Source organism: Phoenix dactylifera, unplaced genomic scaffold (genome assembly GCF_009389715.1).
Source record: "Phoenix dactylifera cultivar Barhee BC4 unplaced genomic scaffold, palm_55x_up_171113_PBpolish2nd_filt_p 000092F, whole genome shotgun sequence".
Classification (NCBI taxonomy): domain Eukaryota; kingdom Viridiplantae; phylum Streptophyta; class Magnoliopsida; order Arecales; family Arecaceae; genus Phoenix; species Phoenix dactylifera.
This window is the reverse complement of record NW_024067680.1, coordinates 806,568-818,221: the sequence shown is the minus strand read 5'-3', so window position 1 is coordinate 818,221 and position 11,654 is coordinate 806,568. Positions and strand designations below refer to the sequence as shown.

General features: G+C 38.5%; 2 protein-coding genes and 1 non-coding gene across 3 annotated transcripts; 1 reads left to right on the top strand and 2 right to left on the bottom strand.

The window, feature by feature from the left end:
* Positions 1-651: 651 nt before the first annotated feature.
* Positions 652-1,263, bottom strand: LOC103723903. Its single transcript, XM_008814990.4, has one exon. It carries the CDS (start codon positions 1,061-1,063, stop codon positions 773-775), a length of 291 nt encoding a protein of 96 aa, XP_008813212.2. The 5' UTR covers positions 1,064-1,263; the 3' UTR covers positions 652-772.
* Positions 1,264-4,137: 2,874 nt separating this feature from the next.
* LOC120104748 lies at positions 4,138-10,339 on the top strand. The gene has a single exon (XM_039116477.1). It carries the CDS (start codon positions 4,138-4,140, stop codon positions 9,328-9,330), a length of 5,193 nt encoding a protein of 1,730 aa, XP_038972405.1. The 3' UTR covers positions 9,331-10,339.
* LOC120104753 lies at positions 4,531-4,637 on the bottom strand. The gene has a single exon (XR_005507127.1). It is a non-coding gene; the product is annotated as a small nucleolar RNA R71 (small nucleolar RNA).
* Positions 10,340-11,654: the final 1,315 nt, after the last annotated feature.

Sequence of the window (11,654 nt, the reverse complement as noted above, 5' to 3'; positions counted from 1 at the left end):
CTCTCTATCTGCTCGTGACTCTCGCCCCATCAGCTTACTTGATGGTCTGTAGAAAATTATCACTAAAATCCTAGCATCCAGATTAGCCAAACTTCTTCCCCAGTTGGTGGATGAATCCCAATCAGCCTTAATAAAAAAGAGATGGATTATAGAGAACTTTTTTTAGTGCTCAAGAAATGGTTGCATACTGTGATAGTTCAGATACAAGGGGGTACCGTGTAAGCTAGATTTTGAGAAAGACATTTGACGAGATGAATTGGGATTTCCTTTTGGCAGTGCTTTGAGGCATAGGGTTCCCAAATAAATGGATTGAGTGGATTGTTGCCTTATTATCCTCAGTGTCAGTTGCAGTTCTGGCGAATGGAATGCCAAGTAGGTGGATCAAGTGCAAGCAAAGCCTGAGGCAAGACCAATATTTTGGAGAATTATTGTTGGGGATCTCCAAGTTTTCCTACATAAAATGAGACATTACATGCATCCAGTAAGGCGTTAGTATCAAAGTGTTCTCAATTTGATCCTAGAAAGGGCCGATCAAAATCAAATGCCTCAGCCATTTAATTGGTTCATATCGGAATTCAAAGGTCGCAAAAACACACAAGTGAAATAATATCGAACTGCAATTCGGGAGGAAACAAAAACACACGAAGGCCATTTCCAAAAATCGCAGTATATCTCAAGGCTCATCATATTTACAAAGTACTAAAATAGTCAGATGCGGAGACACCCAAACAAAGACTTGTTTTATCTTTGGGTCTCCCCTGCTTCTGAAGTCCTAATTAGGACCCCAACAGCTCAAGTACATGACTTTTCTCAGCGCCTCCTCCGATCGCTTGGCCTTCTCATCAGCCCCCTCAGATCCTTTCCTCCTCTCAATGTCAGAAGAAGAAGAAGAAGAAGAAGACACCCTCCTGGTCCGAGGGAAGGAACGGATGTTGTTCTTGGCTTGCTGGTTGAGAGATCTGATGGCATAGTTCCAACGGCACAGCCCTCCTTGGTCCTTGAGGGCTTCCACCGCACCCATGCTCGCTGCCACGATCAAAGAAGCCGTGCTTGCAGAACACATCTCTTCTCTCTCTCTCTGAGTACTCTGAATTTGAGGAAGATATGAAGGGAGGAAAGTTGTTTGCTTTGGCGAGCTTGATAACAAAGCTGGAAGGAGAGTGTGTATATATAGAGGCTGGCTGAAAGATTGAGATGGGAGAAAACTGGGGATGAGATGCTGCCGGTTTTGGGCCTCCCACGGTTTCCCAGATACCGGGGGCCATATTGTTTATCTAGCTGAAAGCAGAGTAACAGGGCTTCAGCAAGAACAGGAGAAAAATATATTAAATAACGGAGGGCGTCTAAGTTAATTGTCATGAAGTTTGGCACTTTATTGACTGTGGATAAGACCCCGCTGACAGTCATGCCTTTTAGGTGGATTGGATGATAACTTTTATTAAGAAAAAAATTATTTATTATTCAAGCTTGATTGGAGCTCAAATCTAGCTGTAACATGAACCATTTGCAAGCAGTGTCGATCAAATGACCAACCCAGGCATATACTCCACATTAGTTTGTTATTTAACAATATATAATGTCAATAGAGGGGGTTGATTATTTGGGAATTCTAATCATTAAGACTCTAATTTTTTCTACCCTAACATGGATTTTGTAAGCTAGCACCTATTTGTTTTGTTTTTTTTTAAAATGTAAACTTTCGTACCGCGTATCTAAGTTGGCTATTTTTTGAAGTTGTTACACACATTTTACTCAAATAAAAATCAACTATTTGTCCACAATGAAACACAACTTGCCGCTCCTAAATCAAGTCTTGCTTAGATGTTAATCCAAGATGGGACTAGGGTGGTGTATGAGCAATCTAGCATTCTTTTTTTTTATGGCATAGTGTGGAGTGATTGATTATAACCCTATTTGATTTTGATGAGCTCAAAGCATTTGAGTATATTTTATGTTTACTAATGAATTCAATCTAGTGTTTCAGTAAAATTCTTGTAAATTTATGGTTAAGTGTTTCTAGATTTGGTTCAAGACATTTTGGATAAGTTAAGAAGTCAATTTGAACCAAAGTCTGATACTCGAGTCGACTCCGGGAGATTACGAGTCGACTCCAAGCGTTTCAGAAGCACTGGCACAGGCTCGAGTCGACTCGGATACGTTACGAGTCGACTCCGACTGAGAACAGACAGACGAACAGAAAGATCCAACTCAAAACCTGTCAACGAGTCGACTCCTGAAGAACGCGAGTCGACTCCGATACTGCCGAGTCGACTCCAGGGTAGTACGAGTCGACTCCAGGGAGTTACGGACAGAAAGACAGAGAAGTTATTTTGGACCCTGAGAGCCGAGTCGATGACGTGGGAATTTATTTCACACATTTTCTTAGTCTTAATTATTTTGTTTTAGAGTGTTTTGTATGTTCTTAGCTCATTTGTCTAGAATTTAGGTGTCTTTTATATTTATTTAATTCTTGAAAATTCTTGGTATTTTGCAGGTGTTTAATTATTGAATTGGTTGAAATTGGGCTGGTCTAGTCAACCCAGAATACTGTTCGGTTTTTGGGTTCTAACTAGAGCTACAGACCTCCGTTTTAGATGTTGTTTAGCTTGCTGGAAAGATAAGATGGAGATCTAAAACTTTTATGAAGATCACAAAACCAAGTTCTGCCGTTTTAAAGTCCAAAACTTAGCCGAAACGGAGAAGTCCGAATCTGTCCAGAATTTTACTGCGGCCCAGACCCTGTTTCGGTTTTCAGCTTGTATCTGGAGTTATATAAGTCAGAATAATGCAAACCCAGATGCGTTGGAAAGCTGAGAACTATATCTAAAACTTTCGTGAAGGGTCCAACTCCAAAGTATATCGTTTTGGTGCTCTAAATCCAGCTGGGAGTCGAGTCTAAAAATTAGCCTAGAATTTCGGGATTTCAGCTAGCAGATAGGGAGGAAATCTGTTTTAAAATTCAAAAAAAGGAAATTCCGAAAAAGAGAAGGAGAGCTAGCAGATACGAAGAGGAGGAGAAGCAGATAAAAAAAAAGAAGAAGCAGAGAATCTGAAATTCCGAGAGGAGGAAAAGCTAGAAATTCCGAGAGGAAGAAAAAGCTGGAATTCTGGGAGAAAGAACGGAACGGAGGATTTTTGCAAATACAGAGTTCTTTTCCTTTCTCATATATATATATTTTTTTATTTTTTATTTGCTGAATTGTTTTTAAGAATGTTGAATGCGAATTTATGTTTGAGAAATAATTGGATTGATTTATTAGTTATGATTTGCTAGTTTTCTTACCCTAGGGCTAGGACGTAGTCATTGAATTTTTGATATGAATTGAGTATGGTTGTATTGAATATCTTTTGTTAATTGCAATTTGATGATTTCGGTTTTCATTCTTGCAATTTACTGGCCATGAATTGCATGCTTAAGATGTTGAATGAAGTAACGAAAGTTGAAGTTCGATATTAGTTGGTGAATTTATCAAACATTGGTGGTGTAGTTTAGAAATAAATGCACACCCTTGTGACCTACAATCAAGAATTTCACAGATCATAATGAATTTATATTAATTTCTATGATCACGAAAGTAGACATAGGATTAATATAGGTATAGGTGTTATACCTTGAAAGAGGATATCACATAAAAAAAAGGGATTCGGTCATTGTAATTAGCAGAATATTAACAATCAGATTTAAATTCATTGAAGGAATTCAATTGATGAAATCCAAGCCCTAGGAACCTTTCACATTTGATTTTTCAGGTCAAGAAATTGCAGTCAGTCACATCAATTTGGGGTTGTCTAAATAATATAGGAAATTTATAAATTGGTACTTGAATCGCCTCCTTGTGGAAACGATACTCTTTTTGCCCTATTCTACTTGTCATGACCCATGCACTTGTGGTAGAGTCTAGGGACTATCAAGTTTTTGGCGCCGTTGCCGGGGAGGATTGTTTTTAATATCAATACAAATAATTTTCTGCATTAATTTAGACTGTTTTGTTCTTTTTGTTAATTTACGTTTTCTATATTTAGTGTATGCCACGAAACTGTGAGCTAATTGAGCCTTTTGATCCAGAAATTGAGAGAACCCTACGAGCATTAAGGAAACAACAAAGATTAGAGCTAAAGCAAAAACAAGCAGTAGCCATGGCAGATAATCAAGATAACCAGAATAAAAGGTTGTTGAGTGACTATGCAGTGCCGAATGTCAATGGTGCTCAACCCAGTATTGTGAGACCTACAGTCAATGCTAATAATTTTGAGATTAAGCCTGGTCTCATCCAGATGGTGCAGCAGGAGCAGTTTGGTGGAGGACCTTCTGAGGATCCACATGCACACCTTGCCAATTTCTTGGAGATTTGTGATACAATCAAGATGAATGGAGTTAGTGATGATGCTATTCGACTCCGACTTTTTCCATTTTCTCTAAAGGATAAAGCCAAGGCCTGGTTGAATTCCAAAGCGCCTAACTCTTTCACCACCTGGAATGCCTTGTCACAAGCTTTTCTGAGTAAGTATTTTCCCCCAGGTAAGACTGCCAAACTTAGAAATGATATTACCAGTTTTGCTCAGTTTGATGGTGAATCTTTGTATGAAGCCTGGGAGAGGTTTAAGGATTTGCAGAGGAAGTGTCCACATCATGGTCTTCCTGATTGGCTGATTGTACAGACTTTCTATAATGGATTAACACATTCAGTCAGAATTACTATAGATGCAGCTGCAGGAGGTACTTTAATGAGTAAGTCAACAGAAGAGGCATATGAGTTGTTAGAAGAAATGGCCTCTAACAATTATCAGTGGTCTAATGAAAGATGTATGCCTAAGAAAGTTCCAGGTATGTATGATGTAGATGGCATAAACATGTTGAATGCCAAGGTTGATTCTCTAGTAAAAATGTTCGGTAAGCTAGGTAATGTGAATTCCGTTTCTAGTCCTGTATTGAGTTGTGATTGCTGTGGAGGAGCTCACATGAGTTCTGATTGTATGCAGGTTCAATTTGTGTCTAATTATAACAGGCAGCAACAGCAGAACAACCCTTATTCCAACACATACAACCCAGGATGGAGGAATCATCCTAACTTTTCATGGAAAGATCAAGGTAACCAAGGTAGCAGTTCTAGACCTCTCCATCCTCCTGGTTTCCAACCAAAACCATCCCAACCAGAAAGTAAACAGTCTTGGGAGATAGCTATTGAGAAGTTAGCCAATGCCAGTTCAGAGAGATTTGAGAGACTGGAAGCAAAGGTTGACCAGTTGGCGAGTTCCAATAGAAATGTGGAGATTCAATTGGGGCAGTTAGCCAATTCCATCAATTCTCGTGGACAGGGTAATTTGCCTAGTAAGACAGAGGTCAATCCGAAGGAGCATTGCAAGGCAGTCACCTTGAGAAGTGGTAAGCAACTTGGTCAGGTAAGTGGTGAGACTATAGTTGGTGATAAAGTAGACTATGAAGAGGTGAACAAGAAGGTCAGTGAAGAAGTTGAGGACCTAGCCAAGACACCATCCCCACTACCACCAGTCGAACCTTATGTTCCTCCCATTCCTTTTCCTCAAAGGCTTAAGCAGAATAAAATTGATCAACAGTTTGAGAAATTTTTGAAAGTGTTTAGGCAGCTTCACATTAATATTCCTTTTGCAGACGCCTTAGCACAAATTCCTGCATATACAAAATTTTTAAAGGAGATCATGTCTAAGAAGAGGAAATTGGAAGATTTCGAGACCATTGCCTTGACGGAGGAATGCAGTGCCATTATCCAGAATAAGCTTCCACCAAAGCTAAGAGATCCAGGGAGTTTTTCTATTCCTTGTACTATAGGTGATGTTGATTTTTCTAGAGCTTTGTGTGATTTAGGTGCTAGTGTTTCACTAATGCCTTTATCTGTATCTAGGAAGCTTGGATTGAAGGAGTTAAAGCCTACTACCATCTCTTTGCAGCTAGCTGATCGATCGGTCAAATATCCTTTAGGTATTCTTGAGAATGTGCTGATCAAGGTAAAGAAGTTTATCATTCCAGTTGATTTTATTGTTTTGGAGATGGAAGAAGACACCGAGATCCCTATCATTTTAGGCCGGCCCTTTCTAGCCACAGCTGGAGCTATCATAGATGTTAAGAATGGTAGGTTGACTTTGAAGGTTGGTGAAGAAGAGGTAGAGTTTAATTTATTTGAAGCTACTAAATATCCTTCTTTTACTGATCATGTTTTTCGAGTTGATGTTGTAGATGAGTCGACCAGAGAGTTTTTTAAGGCTGAAAATACTAAAGAACCTCTTGAGACTTGTTTAGTGAGTGCAGGGACAAGTAAAGATGATAATCTAGAGATTGCTAAAGTGGCGTGTGCATTAGAGGCTACATGTCCTAAGCCAAAGAAGAGAGGTATTTATTTTGAGGATATCGGCAAAGGTAAGCCACCCCCTCCCCCTTCTAATGTGCAAGCACCAGTTCTGGAGTTGAAGCCATTACCCTCACATCTCATGTATGCATTTTTAGGTGAGAATAATACTTTGCCTGTGATTGTGAGTGTTTCTTTGTCTGATGAGCAACTTGACAAATTGATACGTATTTTGAGATTGAGAAAAAAAGCCATAGGATGGACTATATCAGACCTTAGAGGAATTAGCCCTTCATTGTGTATGCATAGAATTTTAATGGAGGATAACCATAAACCTATTGTTGAAAATCAGAGACGGTTAAATCCGAACATGAAAGAAGTAGTTAGGGCTGAAGTTCTTAAATGGTTAGATGCAGGGATTATTTATCCTATATCTGATAGTTTATGGATTAGTCCAGTGCAGGTAGTACCTAAAAAGGGTGGGATGACTGTGGTGCATAATGAAAATAATGAATTAATTCCCACTAGGACAGTAACTGGGTGGAGAGTCTGCATAGATTATAGGAAACTTAATAGTGTTACCCGTAAGGATCATTTTCCTTTACCTTTTCTTGATCAGGTGCTTGAGAGACTTGCTGGGTATGCATATTACTGTTTTTTAGATGGTTATTCAGGGTATAACCAGATTTCTATATCCCCCGAAGATCAAGAAAAGACCACCTTCACTTGTCCTTATGGTACTTTTGCATTCCGTAGGATGCCTTTTGGTTTGTGTAATGCACCTGCTACATTCCAACGTTGCATGATGGCTATTTTCTCTGATTTTGTTGAAAAGATCATGGAGGTTTTCATGGATGATTTTTCTGTTTTTGGATCTTCTTTTGATAGTTGTTTAGATAACTTATCTCGAGTTTTGCAGCGCTGTGAGGAGACCAATTTGGTCTTGAATTGGGAGAAATGTCATTTTATGGTGCAGGAAGGTATTGTTTTAGGCCACAAAATTTCAGCAAGAGGCCTTGAAGTGGACCGAGCAAAAATAGAAATTATTGAAAAATTGCCACCACCTACAAATGTTAAGGGAGTTAGAAGTTTTCTTGGTCACACAGGATTTTACCGGCGTTTTATTAAGGATTTCTCTAAAATTTCTAAACCTCTTTGTAATCTGTTGAATAAGGATGTTGTGTTTGATTTTGATAAGGACTGCTTGAATGCTTTTAACAGGTTGAAGCAAGAGTTGGTGTCAGCACCAATTATGGCAGCCCCAGATTGGAGTTTGCCTTTTGAGCTAATGTGTGATGCTAGTGATTTCGCTCTGGGTGCTGTTCTCGGCCAGAGAAAAGACAGGAAGTTGCATGTTATATATTATGCTAGTAGAGTTTTAAATAATGCACAGTTGAATTATGCAACTACTGAAAAAGAATTGCTTGCTGTTGTGTTTGCTTTTGACAAGTTTCGATCTTATCTTGTAGGTTCCAAGGTAATCGTATATACGGACCATTCAGCAATCAAGTACTTGCTGAAAAAGAAAGATGCCAAACCGCGCTTGATTCGGTGGGTGCTGTTGCTTCAAGAATTTGATCTTGAGATTCGAGACAAGAGAGGCATGGAGAATGTGGTGGCAGATCACTTGTCTAGATTAGAGGGGCAGTCAAGAGCAGATGAGGTGCCCATTAATGAAAGCTTTCCAGATGAGCAGTTGTTGGCAGTTTCAGTCATCCCCTGGTATGCTGATTTGGTGAACTATTTGGTGAGTGGCATTGTTCCCCCTGATTTGAGCTATCATCAGAAGAAAAAGTTTTTGTGGGATGTGAAGCATTATTTTTGGGAAGAACCGCTACTCTATAAACACTGTGCAGATGGGATGATTAGAAGATGTGTGCCCCAAGATGAGATGGAGGATATACTTGACTATTGCCATTCCTTGGAGTGTGGTGGACATTTCAGTACCTCTAAGACAGTTGCAAAGGTATGGCAATCTGGTTTTTATTGGCCGACCATGTATCAAGATACTAGACAATATGTGAGCATGTGTGATAGATGTCAGAGGGTTGGCAACATTTCGAAAAAGAATGAGATGCCCTTGACCAATATCTTGGAGGTTGAACTGTTTGATTTATGGGGAATTGATTTCATGGGCCCATTTCCTTCTTCCTTCAATAATCAGTACATTCTGGTAGCAGTGGATTATGTGTCTAAATGGGTTGAAGCTACTGCAACTCAGACTAATGACTCTCGAGTGGTGATGAGATTTGTGAAGAAAAATATTTTTTCAAGATTTGGTGTGCCGAGAGCTATTATTAGTGATGAAGGCTCCCATTTTTGTAATCGGTCATTTGAGGCTTTGTTGAAGAAATATGGGGTTACTCATAAGGTGGCACTTGCCTATCATCCCCAAACAAATGGGCAAGTGGAACTTGCAAATAGGGAATTGAAGCAAATTTTGGAGAAAACTGTGAGCAGTTCAAGAAAGGATTGGGCAAATAAGTTAGATGATGCACTTTGGGCCTATAGGACAGCTTTCAAGACACCTTTGGGTATGTCTCCTTACAGACTTGTCTTTGGAAAGTCTTGTCACTTACCAGTGGAATTGGAACACAGGGCCTATTGGGCAATCAAGGATTTGAACATGGATTTGAAAGCTGCGGGGGAAAAGAGATTGTTACAGTTGAGTGAGTTGGAGGAGTTTAGGTTGGATGCTTATGAAAATACTCGGATTTACAAGGAAAAGACAAAGCATTGGCATGACAAACATCTTCAGATTAGAAACTTCGAAATTGGGCAGCAAGTATTACTCTTCAACTCAAGACTTAAGTTATTTCCAGGCAAGCTTCGTTCTAGGTGGTCTGGCCCATTCACGGTAACGAAAGTGTATCCATATGGTGCTGTTGAGGTGCGTAGTGAGGTCACTGGTGCATTCAAGGTTAATGGGCAGCGTTTGAAGCCTTATCTTGCTAGTAATGTGGTTCCTAAAGGAGTGATTTACTCTTTGAAGAATCCTACCTATGGTTGATGGTGTGGAAGTCAAGCTAATGACTGTAAACAAGCGCTTCTTGGGAGGCAACCCAACCACAAAAAAAAAAAAAAAAATCCTTTCTTTTGTCTTTTGTTATATGTTTTAATTGTTGTTTTTATTTAAGTCTTTGAATAATTATTGTTGTTACCCCTTTCTTTTTGGTTGTGTTGTGTAGGTGCAGAAAAATCAAGCAAAAAGCTAGTTCGTGTTCAATTCAGTCGGACATTCATTGTGTTCAGCCTTGCTAAAAGGGGAGTATTAGTCTTCCATTTTTCTTTGCTTTCACATTGAGGACAATGTGAAAATTTGGGGGAGTGGATATTTGATTATGCTGAATGTTGGTACAGGTTATGTTTGTTTGAGAAAGAAAATTTTTTCGAAATTCTGGTTTGTTCACTTTCATGCAAGTTAATTGGTGATCATATCCATGTCTTCCAAACCAAATTTTTATGTGAAAGATTAGGAGAAATGAACATGCATTTGCACTTGTGTGAGACTTATCTAGGATCAACATTACACTTTTGGGTTCTTTATTGTGTTTAAGCATTGAATTTTGATTTAGGATAGGCAATATCTTATAAAGCAAGAGTAAGCATATTTGTTTTCCTTTGGGATTATTGAAGTACATCTTTCCTTGCAAAGTTGTATGAGTTGTGTGATTATGCATAAAAGATGAGTGTGATGCTTTTCTTGTGATTATCCCCTTTGATCTAGTCCTAAACAGGGTTTAAGTAAATAGAGTGATAATGATTAGACAGTCGAATAAATAAATGTGTACAAAGTTCTTTCTACTCCAATGTTTTGAGTTGCTTAGTAACTAGGGGTATTCATCACCAATGTTTACTTTTACGTCAAACGGCAACTTGAAATATGAGTATGCAAAAGCACTTTAAGTATGTGACTTGTTGAGTAACCGGGTGCATCCATCACAAATGCTTGTATTCGCGTCAAAAGGCAAGTGACAACTTAAAGACAAAGAATAAATTTCAAAAAAAAAAAAAAAAAACTCTCTAGTTTGCTACCTTGTTTGTAGTAGTGAAAAGGGGTGATTGCAGGTTGAGTTGTTACATGATTCAATTGTGTTGGTCGCATGATAAATATGATTGAGTTTGGAATTATATATGGATATTTGATCTAGAGAATGTGAGTATGCTTAGTTTTCCTTTATTTGCTATTGTTTATGTACTAAGTTGAAGATTTGATGTTTACATGATAGGTCCTTTGGGTGTGATGAGTTGAGCCTGACTATGGTTATTGTCCTTTGTTTTTATGGTTTTTCTTTTGCTTGAGGACAAGCAAACATTCAAGTTTGGGGGTATTTGACGTGGGAATTTATTTCACACATTTTCTTAGTCTTAATTATTTTGTTTTAGAGTGTTTTGTATGTTCTTAGCTCATTTGTCTAGAATTTAGGTGTCTTTTATATTTATTTAATTCTTGAAAATTCTTGGTATTTTGCAGGTGTTTAATTATTGAATTGGTTGAAATTGGGCTGGTCTAGTCAACCCAGAACACTGTTCGGTTTTTGGGTTCTAACTAGAGCTACAGACCTCCGTTTTAGATGTTGTTTAGCTTGCTGGAAAGATAAGATGGAGATCTAAAACTTTTATGAAGATCACAAAACCAAGTTCTGCCGTTTTAAAGTCCAAAACTTAGCCGAAACGGAGAAGTCCGAATCTGTCCAGAATTTTACTGCGGCCCAGACCCTGTTTCGGTTTTCAGCTTGTATCTGGAGTTATATAAGTCAGAATAATGCAAACCCAGATGCGTTGGAAAGCTGAGAACTATATCTAAAACTTTCGTGAAGGGTCCAACTCCAAAGTATATCGTTTTGGTGCTCTAAATCCAGCTGGGAGTCGAGTCTAAAAATCAGCCTAGAATTTCGGGATTTCAGCTAGCAGATAGGGAGGAAATCTGTTTTAAAATTCAAAAAAAGGAAATTCCGAAAAAGAGAAGGAGAGCTAGCAGATACGAAGAGGAGGAGAAGCAGATAAAAAAAAAGAAGAAGCAGAGAATCTGAAATTCCGAGAGGAGGAAAAGCTAGAAATTCCGAGAGGAAGAAAAAGCTGGAATTCTGGGAGAAAGAACGGAACGGAGGATTTTTGCAAATACAGAGTTCTTTTCCTTTCTCATATATATATATTTTTTTATTTTTTATTTGCTGAATTGTTTTTAAGAATGTTGAATGCGAATTTATGTTTGAGAAATAATTGGATTGATTTATTAGTTATGATTTGCTAGTTTTCTTACCCTAGGGCTAGGACGTAGTCATTGAATTTTTGATATGAATTGAGTATGGTTGTATTGAATATCTTTTGTTA